Source organism: Macaca mulatta, chromosome 10 (genome assembly GCF_049350105.2).
Source record: "Macaca mulatta isolate MMU2019108-1 chromosome 10, T2T-MMU8v2.0, whole genome shotgun sequence".
NCBI classification, from domain to species: Eukaryota; Metazoa; Chordata; class Mammalia; order Primates; family Cercopithecidae; genus Macaca; species Macaca mulatta.
In genome coordinates this window covers 59,531,885-59,554,119 of record NC_133415.1, presented here as the reverse complement: position 1 = coordinate 59,554,119, position 22,235 = coordinate 59,531,885, and the positions used below count along the sequence as shown (strand labels likewise).

Sequence of the window (22,235 nt, the reverse complement as noted above, 5' to 3'; positions counted from 1 at the left end):
GAGTTCGTGTGCCAGTCCAGGGAGAGTGACGAGAATGAAAAGAATATGCTGGCCTGGCCCGGGGGCTCTGTCAGTGGTCAGTGTCTTTCAAGGAAGAGTCTTTGCTGTGGGCGGAGCCTTCAACAGCAGATACTGAGCTCCTTATCATAAGTGATGGCAAGTTGGTGTCTGTTAAAATCACTGTTATTGAGCTGCTGAAGTCTTGCTCTTTTTATGGCTGCAGAGTCCTCTGGTAAGGACTAATAGTGCAGAATGTGCTTGGTTAAATCCTGGTCTGGTTGGGTGCAGCCTTTATTGATCAGGCAAAAAAACCTCTGGTCTCTGTTGAACAGGTGTCCTGTGAAATATAAGATGGAGTCTTTTTCTAAGATGGAGTCACTAATGTCAAAGGTGCTCTATACAACGGCACAGTCCAATAGGACCTTCTGAGGTGGTGGAAATGTTCTGCATCTGTGCAGTCCCATTTGACAGGCGTGGGACTCACGTGGCTTCTGAGCATGTGGTGTCACCGAGGGACCAGTGTTGGTTGTGTGTACTTGGGAGCACTTTAAGCGGACACAGCTCCACGTGGCCAATGGCTGCTGGGCTCCTCAGGGCAGGTATGGCCACTGGGACCGCCACCCTTGGATAGTGCCTGAGATGCTCACCAAAGTCGGTGAGCACAGAGAAGTGGGCCATGGGTGGGGTTCAGCTTCCCACTCCTGAAACAGGCACCTCGCACTCTTGCTCACAAAGCTGCCAGGAATGCTGAACATTGTGATATGCAAACATTTGGTGTCATGCCCTGCGCTATGATTATTTTGTTAAAATATCCCTAGGAAGAAAACCCCGAGGGGACTGAGAGTCCTCTCTCTCCATGGAGGTAAGGAAAACAGGGCTAGAATAGGCAGGCAACGCGGTAGAATGGGTGGCCCTGGAGGGCACCCACCTTTCTCTGCCTTGGCTTTAGCTCAAAAATGTGGGACCTCTGCATGAATTGCAGACTCCTTTGGAATGTTTTCAGTCCGCAGATGTACCGATTAAATGACCCACGAAGAGGATTCTTTAAAACAGCTGCAGTGCATGATGAGTCTTTCTTGGTGCTGGGGATTGTGTGTATTTCTCTGCTTGGCTTGTTGGTATCTGTGTGGCCTCTCCTAGGCCAGCCTCATCTCCTCTCCTTTCTCTTGGGTGGCATGATGTCCACGACCACTTATACCCCAGGACACTCCTGGCAGAAGAGGGAACAAAGAAAAGAGCTGGGGTGTTTTTGTCTACCCTATAATTTGTCTGAGTTTGGTTGTTTGGTTGTTTGTTTGTTTTTTGAGATGGAGCCTCACTCTGTCGCCCAGACTGGAGTGCAGTGATGCAATCTTGGCTCACTGCAACCTCCACTTCCTCGGTTCAAGCAATCTTCTGCCTTAGCCTCCTGAGTAACTGAGACTACAGGCATGCACCACGAAGCTCCGCTATTTTTTTTTTTTTTTTTAGTAGAGACGGGGTTTCACCATGTTGGCCAGGCGGGTCTCGAACTCCTGACCTCAAGTGATCTTTCCACCTCAGCCTCCCAAAGTGCTGAGATAACAGGTGTGAACCACCATGCCCAGCCCTGAGTTTTTAAAATCTATTTCAATCAAAGTTGACAAATTATTTTGGTGTCATCTAGCCTCAGCTTGGTAATTTACAGAGTGTGATTCCTTTATGCTTCTAAATTAAAATCTGTGAAGATTTTGGGGGAGTGCCCTGAAAGCTAAATCTTTGCTTCTTGGGGTAATGCTAAAGCTATTTCTAAAGATGGAAGGCAATGCTTCCATGTGCCTACATGGTCCGGGGCAACAGTTCCCCAAGCATTGACTAAGATCGGGAAAAACCTCACTGTTGCCACAGGCCTCTTTCCATCACCACCATGAGACAGACTTAGCAAGAAGCAGAATCATCAGAGTCCCTGGCAGGGAGAGGGGAGGAAGACAACTCATCTTCTCATGAGAAGCAGTGGAGGCAAAGTGGGGTTTGTGTGCAGCCAAAGCAGCCATGTGCAAACCCAGCACGCAGCTCAGAGCCCTAGGTGAGCAGTTGGCATCAGAGATTCCAGACTCCAGCAGCCACTCACAGGATGATTTGTGAGTGGACGTGTTTTAACCTCTTGGAGCCTCAGCTTTGTCCTTTGTAAAACAGAAATGACAATGACAATAAAGATAGTAATAACACCATTTGTAAACTAAAAATAAATAAACTAAAAAATAAATAAACACAGGCAGACTTTTTGGTTTTGTGCAAGGATACGTCGGGACCCATGGCTGCTGCGCTCCCTGAGGTCAAGGGCTGAGCTGCGCACTGGAGAAATGGCCGTTCCCCAGCCTGGCTCTGCTGCTCTCGGGTCTTGGACATGGGTTAGTTTGTCACAGGTTGAACCTTCTGAGCATCTCCTGCAGAGACAGCCCCTTCTGAAGCTCAGCAGTTCCAAAATCAGCTCCCTGACACCCCCAAAGCCACATGTTTTCAGTGAGGGATGGAGAGTGGAGTCGATAGGGCCATGTGTGATGAGGTGCAACTGGGCAGATACCCAGATTCCATGGGGCATGCCTTCCACACTGCACAGCCTTCATGCTGCATGCCATTCATACTGCACACCCTCCCCACTGCACAGCTTCCACGCTGCATATCATTCATACTGCACGTGCTTCCCCCCGGACATCCTCCACACTGCACAGCCTCTATGCTGCATGTCCTCCCCCTGCACATCCTCTCCACTGCATTCTCTCCATGTTGCACGTGCTCCATGTTGCACATCCTCCCACCTGGACATCCTCCCCACTGCACGTCCTCCCCCCTACACATCCTCCCCACTGCGGGTCCTTACCCCTGTGCATCCTCCCTTCTGCAGGTCCTCACCCCTGCAAGTCCTCCCAACTGCATAGCCTCCTCCCTTCACGTCCTCCCCACTGCATGTCCTTCCACCTGTACGTCCTCCCCACTGTACATCCTCCCACCTGCATGTCCTCCCTGCTGTACATCCTCCCTGCCGCACATCCCGCTGCACAGTCTCCATATTGCATGTACATCCTCCCCGCTTCATGGCCTCCCTCCTTCACATCCTCTACACTACATGTCCTCCCCCTTCACATCCTCCCTGCTGCACTCCCTTCCCACTGCACTTCCTTCGCATTACAAGTCCTCCCTGCTGCACGTCCACCCCCTGCACATCCTCCCCACTGCACGTCCTCCCCAGTACACCTCCTCCCCCTTTCACATACTTCCCACTGCACGGCCTCCCCCCTTCACATCCTCCCCATTGCACGTCCTCCCCCATGCATGCTCTCCGCCCTGCACAGCCTCCCCGCTGCATGGCCTCCCCTTGCATGACCTCTCCCCGCATGACCTCCCCCCGCATGTCCTCCCCTCACATGTCCTCCCCTCTGCATGTCCTCCCCGCTGCACATCCTCCTCCCTGCACGTCCTCCCCACTCCACGTCCTCCACCTGCATGTCATCCCCCCACACGTCCTCCCCACTTCATGTCCTCCCCACTGCATGTTCTCCCCGCTACACATCCTTCCCCCTGCACATCCTCACCCCTTTACGTCCTCATCCCTTTACGTCCTCACCCCTGCACGTCCTCACCCCTGCACATCCTCCCCTCTGCACATCCTCCACGCGGCACACCCTCCCCACTGCTTATCCTTCCCACCCACCACTCGTCCTTCTTACAGATTCCAGACTCCAGCACCCGAGGCTGGAAAGTGAGCATCTCTGCCTGGACAGCCTGGGGCCTCACAACTCCCCCATGAATTATGCATCCCTGTGGGCTGTTCCGCTTTTCTTCCCCCTTAGCCATAATGATGGCAATTTTCATATCCCCTTACTGTTCAGAGACCATATGGGGGCCAATGTGCAGAATAAAGAGAAGAGAAATCTCACAAGCATGGCTCTGTGGACAGAGGCTTTGCAGCCCCAGACACATGAAGCAGCCACCACAGTAGATGCAGTGAGGGGCGAGGCCAGGAGCTGGCCCTGTAGCCTGAGCAAGTCGCTTGCCCTGTTGGTGGAGTGGCACTTCAGATCCCTGCCCTGCGGGCTTGTTGGGGGGCAAGTAAACAGTAAGCCCAAGCTCCACGAGAGGCCACCTGGAAAGTCCTTATTGTTGGACTGAGCCTATGAAAATGCGGTGTACCAGGGAGCTTCAGGTCTCACTGCAGCACCATGGCTGGCTGCACAGTGATTAGAGGCTCTGACTGGCAGTTTTACCTGTGTTTAATTAACAGAAATAGGAAAGGGGGCCGTGGTCACTTGTGGGCCTTCCTAGAGTCTATTAGTACGGAGAAATGTCTGGGGCGCACAGACACCAGTGGTGAGCAGCGGGCTGGCATCCACACAAGTGCTGCACTCACAGGGTGGGCCCACCTGCACTTTTGTCTGGCTTCACAGGGTCTGTCCGGGAGCCCCCTAAAGAAATGGCCCTGTCACTGCCTTACACTGCCACTGCGTTCTCAAAGTGCTCCAGCTTGCGGCAGGGGGCCTCTGCTCAACAACCTTGGGCAGCTGGCAGAGAGCTAGGAAGCCAGGGCCTCCTCCAAGAGGAAATGAGCCACTACTCTTCTAGGAAACAATATCTGGAGTAAGATGGGCTTCAACTTCGTATAGGACAAATACAGGGTGGCCCTGGGGTTTGGAAGAGTTGGCGTGAACACTTCGTATTTTGATGAGGAAAGAGCCCAGCCAGTGGAATGACAGCCAGGAGGCACCCTCTGCACAAACACCAAGGCAGGGCCCAGCCAGTCAGCCTCCTGGAGGACCCGTGTGCCCTTTGTGGGGAGGGTGGGGCAATGGTTCTCTTTGCTAGGTCAGCATTGGAATCATCTGAGCTGCTTTTTAAAAATTACTGTGGAATTGGCCGGACGCAGTGGCTCACGCCTGTAATTCCAGCACTTTGGGAGGCTGAGGCGGGCGGCTCACAAGATCAGGAGATCGAGACCATCCTGGCTAACTCGGTGAAACCCCGTCTCTACTAAAAACACAAAAAATTAGCCGGGCGTGGTGGCAGGCGCCTGTAGTCCCAGCTACTTGGGAGGCTGAGGCAAGAGAATGGCGTGAACCCGGGAGGCGAAGCTTGCAGTGAGCCGAGATCGCACCACTGCACTCCAGCCTGGGCGACAGAGCGAGACTCCGTCTCAAACAAACAACAACAAAAAAATTACTGTGAAATCACAAACCACATGCCCCATGTTCTCACTTGTAAGTGGGAGCTGAATGATGAGGACCCATGGATGCAAAGAGAATAATAGACACTGGGGCCTACCAGAGGTTGGAGGGTAGAAGGAGGGAAAGGAGCAGAAAGAATAACTACTGCAGACTAGGCTTATACCTGGGTGATGAAATAATCTGTGCACCAAACCCCCATGACATGAGTTTACCTATAAAACAAACCTGCACGCATACCCCTGAACCTAAAAAAAAATTTTTTTTAAATATAAAATTAAAAAGTAAATTCCTGTACCCAGCTTCACCCTGATTCCCTGCTCCCAGCACATACCTTCTCCATCAGAACCCCTAGGAGGGTCTCACTCAGCCCCTGCCATCAGGCCACAGAGCAGAAGGGCACAGCTGAGGCTCACTGGGCTGTTCTCTGCTCCTCAGGAAGCTGCCCTCATGCTCCAGGTGGAAATCAGGCCCCACCTATGTCTTGACTTAGTTCAGAGTCAAGGGAAACTTAAAAGAGAGATTCAGGGGACAGTGTCCTCTGTCGATCCACATCAGCCTTGCCTCGTCCTTGTCCACTAGTGAGAAGTCTCGGAATACAAAGAAAAACACGCCTGGGCTATCCCTTCTGAGAGTCTCCATTCCATCCTCAGAACACACTGACAGTGCATGGTGGTAACGGGGCCAGTTCTGCAGGTGGCTTCCAGGCAGGCAGTCCCTGCGAAGTCCCCAGTCCCATCCTTTGTCCCCACCATCCAGGCACTCACATCCCAGTGATCTTAGAAATACTGCTTTCTGTAGGATTTCTTCTGCAACTGAATGACCCAAGAGCCCCATACTTGGCATTATTATCTTCCTGTTCTTGGCAAGCATTTCCTTGGCCGGGCTGCCCTTCCTGGGAGGCTGTGTACTTACAGCAGTAACGATGGCTCAAACGACATCAGCAACTGCAGCTGCCTCCTGGGGAGGGCCTGCGCCTGCCAGGCATCATCCCACATCCCTGGACACCCCAGGATGACTCCTGTATTAATCTTTTCTCCTGTCCTGTCCTGCTGGTTCTCTCTTGCAGAGCGACTACTCGAGCGACACAGAGAGTGAGGACAATTTCCTCATGATGCCCCCGCGGGACCATCTGGGCCTCAGTGTCTTCTCCATGCTCTGCTGCTTCTGGCCTCTGGGCATCGCAGCCTTCTACTTGTCCCATGAGGTAAGGCCTCCTTGGTCTGTCGCACCTGGTGTGCAGGTGTTGACAGGGCAGGGGTGAGGGCGACAATCCCAGCTAAGGAAGAGAAGAAGCGAGGAAGCCCAGACAGCTCCTGCTACAGCTGGGTCAGCCCTTGCCCAGTTGGAGGATAGGCTGGGAGAAGTCAGAGTCAGGGGACCCTGGGGGCCGGGTGGAGGCATTCGGGCTGCCTCACCCCAGATGCATCTGTGTCCTCGCAGAGGCGGGACTGCCTTCTGAAGAGGCTTCATGACCAAAGCGAGTGTCTGCTGGGTAGAAGGCACATGGCCTTTGGGAGGCTGTCCTTCATTTAGGTGCTAGGGTTGTGTGCATGGGGTGACCCTAGTGCCAGGAAACACCAGGCCCAGGTGGGCTACATTTATCTTAATGAGAGAGGAGAAAAGAAGGGTTTTGATTTCCTTGCTAAAGAATCCTTCCTATAAAATAGATTCCAGTTCCACAGCAGCCCCCGTGTACCTGCCCCAGGTGAACGCCCTGCTTGTGGAAATGGCACATCTCAGCATGACATCTGCCGTTCCTCCCCAACATAAGGCTTCTAAAGGTTTCGATTCCCAGCCTTTTTCACTACAGAGCATCCTGTTGGTTGCCCCTTATGCAACCTACATTTTGAAAATATTGGAAATATTTTTCTCTAGCAAGTGCAGAGTATTCATTCAGAAATCAGCTATATTCACATTTTTATTAATCAGAGAAAGACATTTCTACTTGCCAATTACAGAGTGAGCTGACGGCGTTACCATGGCCCGCTGCTATCTGCCCAACCAAAAGAGGGAGAAAGGGCGCTCCTCTGCTGGCCCGGGGTGGGGGTGGTGCCGGGCGCCCGTGGGGTGTTTTCAGGGAGGGCTGAAGATGCCTCCAAGGTGCAGAGGGTCCCTCTCCAGCTTCTAGGGTTCGGGACCAGGGCTGCACACAACTGAGCCTGGCAGGTGCTTCTTCTGAAACAGGTTGCCTGGCTGAGCCCAGCAGTTGCTTCTTGATGGCTTCTGTATTGGTTGGGTTTGTTGGACGAGTGAGAGGAGAATCCACCCTGGCCTTATGGGGTTTCTGTTTTCCCCTGCACATCTTGAGTGGTGACTGGCCCCTCTTTCTGACATCCAAGGAGGAGCAGGGGAGCGTGGTGGGTGGCCTGTGGTCCTCCTGAGGGCAAGTGCTTCCTGACAGGGCACGAGAAGTTGGGCAGCCTTCGCAGGCAGGGGTGTAACCGGAGGGGCACAATGGGGAAATCTTTATCTGCTGGGGCTAGGCTGAGCAGTTGTTCCAGACCCAGCTTTGATCTTGAGGATCTGTCCGAGCTTCTCTTGTGACTTCGTCCCACGAATGCCACAGAACCCCTTCTCCATCAGCACAAGCATAGGGTGGGGAGCCTGACTCCTGGGTCTGGCAGGGCCTGGTGGCTGTGGAGTGGAGGCAGACGTGAGTGAACCCTGCTGCAGGATGAGGTGCCAGACTGGGACACACAGGAGCTGGAGAAATGGGTGTGGGCACAGGCCCATGGTGGGCAGAGCCTGCCACGCCACATAAACTGCACCTTGATGCTGCCAATAGACAAGAGCAGTCTTGCAAGGGAAGGACAGATTGGGCCCAGGAGCTGGACAGGTGACATCAAACGCGTCCCCGAAGTCTCCTTTGTACACCCCAGCCCTGCATCATCTCCATATGGGGAAGAATAGGGACACACCCACCTTCGTGGGGCCCAGCCGCTGAGACATCCATGTAAAAGTGCCACAGAGTGCTGGGCGGATGGAGCCCTGGAGAGATGGCAAGGGGCCGCAGGGAGAGGCCAAAGGAGACACCAGTCCTTTGTGGTGTCCGTGGTCTCTGCCGCTCCGTGTGCTCGGATTGAAGCCCCAGTCTCTGGTGCAGGGCAAGGTATGGACAACGTCTCTATTCCAAAGATCATCATTATAATAAAGAGCAAGGCTACAACTGCAGAGACTGTGTCTAGAGTCTTTCTCAGAAAGTAATTTTATTCTGAACACAGTAAGAGCCTCTCAGGCTTGGGTCTGAGAACTCATGGTGTTCGATACATTAGACAGTGAAGAGGATTTCTATTACTTGGTTAGCTGCAAATGGGAAATGCAGTTTCTATAGCGGCTTCTGATCACTTTTTTGGAGATGAAGTGGAAACATTTTGGGGGGTGGGTGTAGGTGTTGCCTTCACTATGGGCGTAGAGAGGAGCTTTCAGGGCCACTGGCTGCAGCCTCCCTTTTCATTGCTCTTTGAGAATGGATTTCCCTGTGGTAGAACCGCAACAGAGAAGAGGGGCTGACACTTTTATAAAGATACCTGTGGAGGTGAGTCCCCTTTGCAGGGCCTGCTTCCGCATCCCTTTCCAATCAGAACTCCCTTCCCAGGCAGCTCCCCTTAGTCTGCAGTGGTGGTTCCGGGTGCTGCTGCAGATCCTGGAAACAAGCAGCCCTGCTCAGGATGCCTCAGCCGGCTACCAGGCTGCTGAGCATTCTGTTTGCAGCCCACACTGCAGATGTGTGGTCTCCAGCAGGCCATCGTGGGGAAGCCGGCAGCTGCCAAGGAGAGAGAGTGTGGCACAGAATAGAACAGATGCAATCTGAGAATCCTTGCACTAAATTAAATCAGTGCTTTCCTAAGCGAGGCCACCTGGGAGTGCAAAGCCCAGGACTGGAGAGGGGGAAGCCCGTAACCCTCTCTGCTGCAGTGGCCAGCACCTCCTGCCGCTTTGTTGGGTCAAGGGGATGATGCACCTGGGCGAAGAGCATGTTGGTGGAGCCGAGGCTCTCCAGGCCCACAGTGCCATTCACGAGGAAATCTTTGACATCTAAGTGTGACTTTGGGTTTTCTTTCCCTTTTATCTCAGATCATATCACAGTATACTCTGACAGTCAGGCCGTGTCTGCTCATTGTCAAAATAACTGTTCAGTGAAGTCAAAGGAACATGCCAAGCCATTACAGAAAAACAAAACAACATCTTATGGTAGTTTGATTAAATTGGGCAGTGGAGAAAATTAGGGCAGCCATCTTTAGAATTATGCGCCTCTGATATGTTGTTCTGTCCTGTTGTAGTCTGGTCCCATTTAGCAGGCAACTCTCCCATGCCTCTGTTTCCTGATTCATGCAATGATGTTAACATGATTTCCAGGCTGTGCGGTTAGCTGAGGGTTAGAGATGTAAGGGCAGTGAAAGTCCCCAGGAGGCACCTGCAGAGCAACTGCTGCTGGTCGTGCCCTGCTGGAAACCTGAGTTCCCCAGGTGCTGGGGGTCCAGAGGCCAAGGGATGCCTGGAAAGACACAGACAGCTTTCCCAGGAGATTTTGTTAATTCTAAAAATGTGTTCATGAACTAGCATAACAGTAGTAATCAAAGTGTTAGTGAGGTGGGTAACATTGGCTGACCACCTACTGTGTGCCAGCTTCAGCGTTGGGCCATGCACCTTTGCTTCCGGGGTGTGGTCCTGGACCCCCTATGCACTTGCTAGAAATACACACTGTCTGTTCCACCACAGGCCTGCTCAGTCAGAGTCTCTGGGGCAAAGCCCAGGAATCTGCATTTTGAGGAGGCCTCCAGCTCCTGGTGGATGTGGCTGCCGTCACCTGGGAGGGGCCGTGGTGACCTGCGCTGCAGTCATGGCTGGGAATCCAATAAGCAGTGGGAAGCTGCAGGATGTCTTTTGGAAGAAATGACCCCGGGTTTTGGTTGTGGTGTGAAAGGAAGAGGGAAGGGAGGGATGCCCTGGGTTCTGATGTTGTTCGGGTGTGAGTAGTGCTGTCCTACATGCATGATCTCATAGGAGCTCCATGGCATGGGTGCTGAAATCAGGGTTCAGTGAGGTTGAGTGATGAGCCTAAAGCCAACATTGGTGAGCAGTAAGCCGGAGCTAGCAGGATGTGTGGGCTTGGAGGCACCTGCCTTCTCTGGGGGAGGCATCTGGCTTGTCCCTGAGCTGTGGGGTGGGGATGGGTGGGCAGATGAGGGCAGCATATTGTCTACAACTTCGTTTTGCTCAACAATGTTCCATCTGGTCCCCATTGCAAGCACGCTTTGTAAACCGGTTCATACAGAGGACGGTGTGGGTGTGTGCGATTATGGTGGTGTGGCTTCATCTAGGAACTGACATTTGTGAATGATACTGAGGATAGACATGAATCCCATAATTGGCTGAGTGGCTGCTGTCAGCTAGTTAATGCACACACTTTATCTTATTTAATCTTTGCAGTGAGTCCGGAAGGTGGAAAATTATTACCTCCAGTTTACAGATGAACAAAACTGAAGTTTCAAGGGATTTAATAAGTAACAGATATCACAGAGGTAGCAAGTATGGGCACATGAGGGAAATATTAATATTTCTAACCCTTAAAGCCATATTTTTTGCAATATAGCTTTGACTTTTATCTGTTTGCAAACAAAAATAGAACCAGAGTCCTTGCTTCTAAATTCACCATCCCCCCACCCTGTTTGGAAAGGCTGGCAGGGGAGGAAAGCCGTCTGAGCATGGTATGGCATTGGTCCTCATGGCACTTCACTCCATCCCATGTGATGGGGGCAGCCGGGGACTGAAGCCAGAGCCCTGCCCCAAAGGGGGCACTGGGCCTGGACCTGCGCCGGGCAGGCCCCAGGGTTCGTGTGTTGACTCTGCTGGCAGACGTCTTTGCATCCAAGCATTTATTATGTCTTGATCTAATTTCATTTCATAAAATGTTTCTTTCCTTTACTAACTGCAACATTATAACAATAATTAAATGAGAAAAGGGTATTAGGAAGCAGATTATGAATTTTATGAATAGTACCAGCAAAGGGAATTGGGCAAATTAGGGGGAAAAAAGAGAATCTTTTTATGGTACTGAAAATCTAGAACAAGAGTGCAACCTAGCTAATAGCAAAGCCCCTTGGAATCCATTCGTTTACCCACTGATTAGTGAACACCTCCCACGTGTTCAGTAAGTGCCGCGCATGCAGCAGTGAACAGAGCAAACCAAATCCCTCTTCTCAGAGCTGACGTGCTCGTCGCCTGCCTCTCTTCCTTGCAACGTCAGCTTTACTTTTCTCCGTTTTACTCACTGGCTATTAGCTGCAGATGGACATGGGGAGTGTGGAGCTGGGAGAAACATTTTAAACAGGGTGGCCCTGGTGGGGCTCGCGGAAAGGATGGTGTCTTATGATGCAGCCTTGGGCTGAGCCAGGGGGAGCCCTTGGGGAGGAGCTTCCAGACAGGGAGGCCAGCAGTGCTGAGACCCTGTGGGGCACACGTGGGGCAAGTGGGGCCGGCGTGGCCGAGCGGGGGGCCGCGGGTGTCGAGCTAGGAAAGGGGGTAGGGGGTAACTAACAAGGCGGGACCAACATGGGCAGACCCCGAGACTCTTTAGGCTGTGACTGGGCGAGGCTTCCACTTTGGGATAAGAAGCAGCCTCCGGGGCTTGAGTGGAGGAGAAGCCCCTATGGTCACATGCTCCCGGGAGCCTTCCGGAGACCAGCGCTGCAGGGGTGGCTGGGAATTTCATAAGCAGTGGGGAGCTGCGGGGTATCTTCTGGATGAATGATCCCTGGGCTTAGGTTGCAGTGTGAGAGGAAGAGGGAAGGGAGGGATACCCTGGACCAGAGGTTTCCTACAGATGGGTAGGCAGCACCTGCAGCGGGGCCTCTCAACTCCCAGAGCTGCCGGCCTCTGCGTGGAGGCGCTGAACCACGGGGGCTCCAGGGAGACGTCTGGGCCGAGGGTAGGAGTGTGAGTCCTGAGCTGTTGGTCAAGCGCCGGCACAGTGATGAGGGGCCCGTGGGAGCATTGACCACTGATGAGCAGCTTCAGGCATGCAAAGAGGGACAGCCCCGAGGAGCAGACTCCACAGCGAGAGGAAGGGAACCATCGAGCGAGGCAGAGCTGCACTGCTGGGACTTGGATCAGCAGGCACATCAGAGGGGCGCGGAGGGACTTGTGGGTGCTGCGGTAATTCCCTTTCCTGACCTGGGTGCTGGCCGTATGCTTGTGGAAACTTTGAGCTTTATTTACACTTTGTGTGTGTATGTGTACACGTTTCCGTTTTCCCTAAGAATACTATACTTCAATTAAAACATTTAGAGAATTCACGTATTTGGGAGGCCTAGGGAGAGGAACTGCTTGAGACCAATGGGTTCAAAGCCAGCCTGTGCAACAGAACCCATGTATACAAAAATTTAAAAATTAACTGAGCGTCGTGGCTCGTGCCTGTGGTCACAGCTACTCATGAGGCTGAGGTGGGAAGATCACTTGAGCCCAGGAGTTCAAGGCTGCTGTGATCTATGATCCCACCACTGCACTCAAGCCTGAGTGGCAGAATGGGACCTTGTTTGTAAATAGACATATGGATATGCAAAGAGAGAAATTGGACATAGTATAGCTAGTTATCTTTTTTTGAAGAGTTTTTCAGTAAACAGAGAGTGAGAAATGGGGTGCTATTCAATGAGGTCAAGTCAAGAGTGTTCTTTTTTTGTTTTTGTTTTTGTTTTTGCTTTTAAGTGGGAGAAATGATAGCATATTTGTTCATGATGAAAATGACCCAAAAGAGAGAAAAATAGATGTTGTGAAATACGGTGAGAAGGAGAATGAGGGGACAGTTAGGGGAGCAACAAAAAACCCCCTTGTGCACCAAGCACCTTGCACATACATGACATCACACACCTCTTGGGGCAGATGCACATGAAGCAGTAGGCTATGAGAGTCATATACCTGTTCCCAGGTCATGCTTCCAAGGGTAGAGCCAGGATTCGGTGCCCCCACCATCATTGCCCGCTTCTGGGTCAGTGATCAGTGATTACTGTACTTAGTGACAGATTCCACCAAATACTGCCCAAGTGTTAGAGGAAATCACAGTCTTGCTTTTAACATTGCAAATACCCACATAGGGAAGAGTTATAGAAGTCTGATATCCTTGCCTCTTGTCTTCAGTAAAATAGCAGCCCTGCTTGTAGGTCCCGGGGATATGTCTGTCCTTCTCCCTCTGACTCCATTAAAACTGGATTATATTAAATTATGGGAGAGAACCAAGCAATCTTGGGTAATGATATGTACTAAATGTACTTATTTTTTCTCTTGAATTTGGTGCTTTCCAGCAGAGTAGAAATATAAGTCAAGTACAGGCTGTTCTTTCTCCTCTGAATAAGATGCTCTGCAAATTCTGCAAAGGTGGAGGGAACAATTGCGGGATTTGGGTATGAAAACATATCACTCAAGTAAGCTTTGTAGGACATTAAGGGACACGACACCATCATCGTTCCAACAGGAATTAAGTGTTTCCCTTCTCAATCTTACTCTGGATATTAATTCTAATTATTTATGGCTGGTGTGTAGGATGCAATGTTTTCTGTCAATTTCCCAGAAAGAGCCTAAACCTTCCTGTAACCACCGTCAAGACATTGCTTAGAGAGTATGGGGACATGTGTTCCTCCCAGAGATCCAAACAATGCCAGTAGTTGCAATTTGCTTTCTTAGTTGTGTTCTTGAGCTGCCGGGCTGTTGATGAACTAATCAACGGGGCCATCATAATCAGACTTGGATGATTTGTCCCCACTTTCTAGGTTTTTTAAATCAATTATTTAATTTTTGAGACAGGGTATCACTCTGCTGCCCAGGCTGGAGTGCAGTGGTAGGATCATGGCTCACTGCATCCTCAGCCTCCTGAACTCAAGCTATCCTCACACCTCAGCCTCCCAAGTAGCTGGGAATACAGGTGCCTGCCACCACACCCGGCTAATTTTAGTGTTTTGTGGAGATGGGGATCTCTCTTTGTTTTCCAGGCTGGTCTCAAACTCCTGGGCTCAAATGATTCTCCTGCTTCAGCCTCCCAAAGTGCTGAGATTACAGGTGTGAGCCACCGCTCTGTGGCCCCCAGTTTTTTAATGTGGAAAGAACAAGCTGATTTGCCCAGGGAAAAAGTTGAGGTCAGTAAGATCATCTGAAAGTAGGGAGAAATCAGGAAATCCTGAGGACTTCAGCTCATTGTCCACACCTCTGGCCCCCTGCTGCTGTTGGAAAAACTCAGTTTGTCTTTCTTTAAAGTTAAAGGGTACATGTGGAGGTTTGTTACATAGGTCAATTGCATGTCATGGGAGTTTGATGTACAGATTATTTCATCACCCAGGTAATAAGCATCACCCAGGTAAATACCTGATAGGTAATTTTTGGATCCTCTCCCTCCTCCTACCCTCCTTCCTCAAGTCGGCCCCATTGTCTGTTGTTCCTTTTCTTTGTGTTCATGTGTTCTCAATGTTTAGGTTCCACTTGTAAGTCAGAACATGCAGTATCTGGTTTTCTGTTCCTGTGTCAGTTCATTTATGATTATGGCCTCCAGCTCCATCCATGTTGCTGCAAAGGACATGATCTCCTTTTGTTTGTAGCTATGTAGTATTTCATGGTATGTATGTACCACATTTTCTTTATCCAGTCTACCACTCACAGGCATTTAGTTGGTTCCATGTCTTTGCTATTGGGAATAGTGCTGTGATGAACATATGCACACATATGTCTTTATAGTAGAATGATTTATATTCCTTTGAGTATATACCCAGTGATGGGATTGCTGAGTCAAATGGTAATTCTCTTTTAAGTTATTTGAGAAATTGCCACACTGCTTTCCAAAATGGCTGAACTACTTTACACTCCCACCAGCAATGTAAAAGCCTTCCCTTTTCTCCACAACCTTGCTAGCATCTGTTATTTTTTGACATTTTAATAATAGCCGTTTTGACTGTATGAGAGTTTCTCATTGTGCTTTCGATTCGTATTTCTCTAATGATTAGTGATGTTGAACATTTTTTTCCTATGGTTGTTGGCTGCGTGTATGTTTTCTTTTGAAAAAAATCTGTCGTGTCCTTTTCCCACTTTTTAATGGGGTTCTTCCTTGCTTGTTAATTTGTTTAAGTTCTTTATGGATTCTGGATGTTAGACCTTTGTTGGATGAATAGTTTGCAAATATTTTCTCCTATTCCGTAGGTTGTTTGTTTACTCTGTTAAACATTTCTTTTGCTGTGCAGAAGCTCTTTAGTTTGATTGGTACAGTTTATCAATTTTTGGTTTTGTTTCTATTGCTTTTGATGTCTCCACTGTGAAATCTTTGCCAAGGCCTATGTCCAGGATGCTATTTCCTAGGTTATCTTCCAGGGTTTTTATAATTGTAGATTTCACATTTCAGTCTTTACTCCATCTTGAATTCATTTGTGTATATAGTGTAAGGAAGGGATACAGCTTCAACTTTCTGCATATGGCTAGCCAGTTATCCTATCACCATTTATGGAATAGCGAGTTCTTCTTCCATTGCTTGTTGTTGTCGACTTTGTCAAAGATCAGGTGTATGGCTTTATTTCCGGGTTCTCTATTCTGTTTCATTGGTCTATATGTCTGTTTTTGTGCTAGTACCATGCTGTTTTGGTTATTGCAGCCTTCTAATATGGTTTGAAGTCAGGTAACATGATGCCTCCAGCTTTATTCTTTCCACTTAGGATTGCCTTGGCTATTTGAGCTCTTTTTTGGTTCCACATGAGTTATAAAATAACTTTTTTCTGATTCTGTGAAAAATGTCATTGGTAACTTGACAGGAATAGCGCTAGATCTTCAAGTGCTTTAGGGAGTATAGCCATTTTAACAATATTGATTCTTCCTATCCATGAGCAGGAAATATTATTCTGGTTGATTGTGTCATCTCTGATTTCTTTGAGCAGCATTTTATAATTCTCATTGTAGAGATCTTTCACCTCCCTGTTAGCTGTATTCCTAAGTATTTTATTCCATTTGTGGCTATTGTGAATGGAATTGCTTTCGTGAATCTTGGGTGTTGTTGGTATATAGGAATGCTACTGATTTTTGCACAACTTTGCTGAAGTTGTTTATCAGATCTAGGAGCTTTCAGGTAGAAATTATGGGGTTTTCTAGGTATAGAATCATATTATCTGCCAACAGAGATAGTCTTTCACTTCTCTTTCTATTTGGATGCCTTTTATTTCTTTCTCTTGACTGATTGTTCTGGCTAGGACTTCCAGTACTTTGTCAAACAGGAGTGGTGAGAGTGGACGTCCTTGTCTTGTTCCGGTTCTCAAAGGGATTGCTTCCAACTTTTGCCATTCAGTATGAAATTGGCTTTGGGTTTGTGATAAATGGCTCTTATTATGTTGAGTATGCTCCTTCAATGCCTAGTTTATTAATGGTTTTTAACATGAAAGGATGCTGAATTTTATCAAAAGCCTTTTCTGCATCTATTGAGATGATCATGTGGTTTTTGTTTTTATTTCCCTTTATGTAATGAATTACATTTATTTGTTTGCATATGTTGAACCAACCTTGCATCCCAGGGATAAAACCCACTTGATTGTGATGGATTAGCTTTTTGATGTGCTTCTGGTTTTTGCTGAAAATTTTTACATCTATGTTTATTTAGTATATTGGCCTGAAGTTTTCTTTTTCTGTTAAGTCTTTGCCAGGTTTTGGTATCAGGGTGATACTGATCTCATAGGATGTGTTAGGTAGAAGTCCCTCCTCCTCAACTTTTTTGAAATAGTTTCAGTAGGAATGATACCAGCTCTTCTTTATACATCTGGTGGAATTCGGCCGTGAAGCCATGTGGTCCTGGGCTTTTTCTGGTTGGTAGGCTTTCTATTTCTGATTCAATTCTGGAACTTATTATTGGCCTTTTCAGGTGTTCAATTTCTTCCTGGTTCAATCTTGGGAGATGTTGTGTTTGCAGAAATGTATCCGTTTCTTCTAAGTGTTACAGATGGTGTGCATAGAAGTGTTCCTGGTAGTCTCTGAGGATTTTTGTATTTATGATTGTGTTTATTTGGATCTTCTCTCTTTTATTCTTCATTAGTCTAGCTAGTTGTCTATCAAGCTTATTTATTCTTTCAAAGAACAAACTTCTGGATTTGTTTATCTCTTGTATGGTTTTTCACTCCTCAGTTTTCTTCAGTTCACCTCTGATTCTGCTTACTTCTTGTCTTCTGTTAGCTTTGGGGTTGGTGTGCTCTTGTTTCTCTAGTTCTTCTAGGTGTAATGTTAAGTTGTTAACTTGAGATCTAACTTTTTGATGTGGGCATTTAGCACCATAAGCTTCCCTCTTTAGGTGGGGGAAGCTTCCCACTGCTTTAGCTGTGTCCCAGAGATTCTGATATATTGTATCTTTGTTCTCATTAGTTTCAAATAATTCCTTGATTTCTGCCCTAATTTTATTGTTTACCCAAAAGTCATTCAGGAGCAGATTGCTTAATTTCCATATAAGTGTATGGTTTTGAGTGATTTTCTTTATATTGATTTTTTAAAAACAATTCCAATTTTTAATGTGTATTTATGTGTTTATTTTGCCAATTACTCATTTAAGAGATAATTAAATGTGAAGTCTCTAAACCTTTTTTTTCTTTTGAGCTGGAGTCTCACTCTGTCACCCAGGCTGGAGTACAGTGGCGTGATCCCGGCTCACTGCAACCTCCATCTCCCAGGTTCAAGCAATTCTATTGTCTCAGCCTCCCAAGTAGCTGGGACTACAGGCGCCCGCCACCATGCCTGGTTAATTTTTGTATTTTTAGTAGAGATAGAGTTTCGCCAGGTTGGCTAGGCTATTCTCGAACTCTTGACCTCAAGTGATCCGACGGCCTCGGCCTCCCAAACTGCTGGAATTACAGGTGTGAGCCACCAGGCCTGGCCTCCAAACCTTTTCTTACACTCCTCACTCATGGTGTTTTACCTACAGGTTGTTTCTCATCCTCACCCCGCTTGGAGCCCTTCCCTTGCACTCAGAATTCTTGAGCAGTCAGTGCTGGGATATATAAGCTCTGCATCCTCAATCTCCCCCAGTCCCTTTCAGATTGATTCATTGGCCATCGACTGGACACCTGCCACGTTCACATGTTTAGTCTCATTGGATTCAAAGGATATCACTGGTCACAAAGAATCCTCCTTGCTCAGGCATTTGCAGCCTGTGCAGATGGTAAAAGGGGGCACAACCCTTGCTGCTGGGACACAAAGAGCCTCTGAGTGCTGAGGAGCGGGGAATGCAGTACCCTGGGTGTGCTGGAGGCTGTCTGACCCTGTCCTCCACTGGGAGTCCATGAACAGATTTCTCTTTGAATTCCCTCCTCCTTCTTTCACCTCGTGTCCTTTTCCATGGTCCTCTTCCAGAACACATTTGGAAGAACTGTCCCAGCAGCTCTCCCCAGGAGACAGATAACGGATGTCCATTGTCCATTTGTCTGCACATAAAAGTGCAGTTTGGGAGGGAAGAAATAGAGAGTGCAGAAGAGATTCTGGCTTTGTGCTATGGAAATGGCTGTATGTACTTTCCCTTGTTCCTGCTCTAATTAATTTCAGGACACAGTTTGTTTCCCTGTTGGCTGCCTTATCCCATCTTGTGTCTGTTTTCCAAAGAGCTAAAGATGTTAAAGAGTACAGCATTTCTTCCACTTTTTTCCTTGTTCTGGAAGGGATGCTAAGGCTGGGAGGTGGCTGCATTTACACAGACCCACTGGGTGAGTCTGGAATTCTGGCCACTGTGTTTCCTGGAGGCTCTGAGATCCCTAACATGACAGCTATGTGATGCACTCAGTGTGGTGAGCCTTGGACAGAAATAGCTGAGTCCATCAACTCAGCTGGGCTCCCTAGAACACAGAACCTGCAGCAAGGTTGGAGTTCTGTGGCCTTATCTGGAAGTGCGATTCCAGACCAGTGAACATGAGGGAAATGGAAAGGAGGTGTGGAAGGAGGTGGGGCAACATAGGGTAGTGCCTTCCCCTCTGGCCTCTGCTTCTTAGCAGGTCTCTGGGTAGGCTTTACTGAGACAGCAGAGGGCAACTAGAGAGGGAAGTAGCAGTGTAGCTCCCAGTGTTAAAGTCTTCCCCACTGGGAATGAACCTCCCTACACTAACAAGTTCCAGACCGTGCTTCCTCCAGAGCTGCTGTGGAGGCCAGAATCTGGGAGCCTGGGCTGGAGTTCATCAAGCTGGTGGTGGTGGGAAGAGCCAGAGACCGCAGGCAGTGGACTGATGTGGCCTGCATAAAGTTAGCCATTGGAAAGGCCAGGGCAGAGCAAGCAATTTGTGAGCCTGAGAGACAGCAAGGCTGAGGGACACTGAGACACAGGAGGTGAGTCTGATATGTCTCCCTCTGGAAGCAAAAGCGCCAACTGAGAGTCACCTCAGCATGCAAGAATCAGAGGAGCACCTTAGCCCCTCTGTAGCCTTTGGTGCCCAGCACACCCAGGGTACTACATTTCCCTCTCCTCAGCATTCAGAGGCTCTTTGCGTCCCAGCAGCAAAGGTTGTGCCCCCCTTTACCATCTGCACAGGCTGCAAATGTCTGAGCAAGGAGGATGCTTTGTGACCAGTGATATCCATTGAATCCAATGAGACTAAACATGCGAACATGGCAGATGTCCAGTCGATGGCCAATGAATCAATCCAAAAGGGACTACGGGAGATTGAGGATGCAGAAAGCATAGAAGACTGCCTTTCCTCCTAGGACTCAAGGAGGTCAAAGCTGCAGCATAGAGGTGCATTCTGGTCCACACCACCTCACATCAAATGACAATTTGGGTTATGTAATAAGCTGACATCAGTCTGTTTTTCAGAGTGCAACCTGTGTTAGCCAAATTCAAACCCACATTAAAGAGGGTAATTCTCACCAGGACAGCCCTGTTTTGAGTACAGCAGGGACCTGCTTGGGTGTCAACAGCAAATCTTCCCTGGCCATAGTTCTAGTTCTCTGTTGAGCCAAGAACTGTGCTGCTCCAGACAGGCACCGTGCAGGGTATGGAGTGGAGGGCTTGCTGCCACACACTCACGAAACAAGAATGGCAGCAAGGGCAAAGTGCTTTAGATGCACAATTGCACCTAATTCCCACAGCAGCCCCGTGAAATTAATACTAGTATTATCACCATTTTACAGACGATAAAATTTACAAATTGGAATCCAGGTCTGTACAAATCAGGGTCTGTGCTGTTTTAAAATCTTTCACATATACCCAGAACCACTGTTTCACAGCAAGTTTACAGTGACTTTTATTTCATCTTCAAGAGAATCCTGAAATAGGCACATTCTATTGTACCTAGCAAGTGAGGAAGTCAGCGCCCAGCAAGGTTGTTTAAGGTGTTCAGGATCACACAGCAGGTTGGCTGCACGCCAGGACTGGGGCCCACAGTGGGTGAAACTGTGAGGAAATCCACAAGCACCTCTAGGTGCTCAGGATTGGCTCCTACAGATTCTAGTCCAATCTCATTCATGACCTCATTTGCTTTTCAGTTTAACACTGCTTGGTTTTGGTTTACTACTTTTCCCATGGAAACATTTTTTAATTATGTCTTATCAGTTATTCTCCACTTATCCCATCAACAAAGGGTCAGTTTTGTGATTTTAAAATATACACTATGTAGACCTTTATCTTTCATCATATGCTAAAATCAACTCACAATGAGTTTAATACTTAAACGTAAGACCAAAAACTATAAAACTACTAACGAAAACCTAGGGAAATCTCTCCTAGATATTGGTCTAGGTGAAAAATTAATGGCTAGGACCTCAAAAGCACAGGCAACCAAAATAAAAATAGACAAACAGGACTTAATTAAACAAAAAAGCTTCTGCACAGCAAAAGAAATAATCAATAAAGAGACAGCTTGCAAAATGGAAGAAATATTTGCAAACTATACATCTCACAAGGGATAATATCCAGAATATACAAGAAATTCAAACAACAGGAAGAAAATGCTACAAATAATCCCATTAAAAAGTGGGCAAAGGATTTGTATAGATTTCTCAAAATAAGACAAACTGCTAACAGATGTATGAAAAAATGCTGAACACCACAAATCATCAGAAAAATGCAAATCAAAATCACAATGAGATGTCATCATCTTACCCCAGTCAGAATGGCTGTTATTAAAAAGACAAAATAACAGATGTTGCTAAGTATGCAGAGAAATGGGAACTCTTATACACTGTTAGTAAGAATGCAAACTAGTAGAACCACTATAGAAAGCAGTATGGAGATTTCTCAAAAAATTAAAAATAGAATACCTTTGACCTAGCAATTCCACTACTGGGTATCTACCCAAAGAAAAAGAAATAATTATATCAAATAAATACCTACACTCTCATAGTTATTGAAGCACTGTTCACAATGGCAAAAATATGGAATCAACCCAAGTGCCCATCAGTGGACAAATGGATAAAGAAAATGTGGTATACACACACAATGGAATACGATTTGGCCATAACAAAGAATGGAATAATGCCATTTTCAGCATCATGGGTGGAACTGGAGATTATTTGGACACAAAAAGGCAAATACTACCTGCTCTCACTTATAAACATAAGAACTAAAAAGTCTGATCACATGGAGGCAGAGAGTGGAAAGATAGATAACAGAGACTGGGAAGGGTGAGTAGCTGGAGGAGGATGAAGAGAGGTGGGTTACAGGGTACAAATGCACAGTTACGTGAAAGGAATGCATTCAATGGTTGGTAACAGTGTAGGGTGACTATAGTTAAACAAAACTGTATTATATTCAGAAGATGACACCTTAAATACCCTGACTTGATCACTACACATTGTATACATCTAACACAATTTCACAGGTATCTCATACATTTGTACAAATTTTTTAAAAGTTACGCTACAGTATACAGTCATTTTTCAGAAGAATCCAGTGATTTATTTCATATGTCTTCATCACAAAAAAATTGAGCTTTCCACATATGCAATATATTATTACACATTTTTGAAAGTTAGGAAAAAGAAAAAGAGACTGGAAGAAAATCACTCCATCTGTAGGCAGTGGTTGGTTTTTCTCTTCCTTCCTGCATGTGTCTTTGTGTTTATTTATTTTTTTGTTTTAGC

The 22,235-nt window shown here is 47.7% G+C and overlaps 1 protein-coding gene across 10 annotated transcripts in view; it reads left to right on the top strand.

Annotated features, from left to right (window-relative positions):
• The window catches only part of SYNDIG1 (synapse differentiation inducing 1), a 193,806-nt gene that overhangs the window by 106,169 nt on the left and 65,402 nt on the right, over positions 1-22,235 (top strand). For 9 of the 10 annotated variants that reach the window (NM_001194092.2, XM_015149614.3, XM_015149617.3 and 6 more), the window contains 1 exon segment: positions 6,244-6,381. The exons of the other annotated variant lie outside the window; for it this stretch is intronic. In NM_001194092.2, the coding sequence (NP_001181021.1) occupies positions 6,244-6,381 (138 nt within the window). 10 annotated transcript variants of the gene reach the window in all.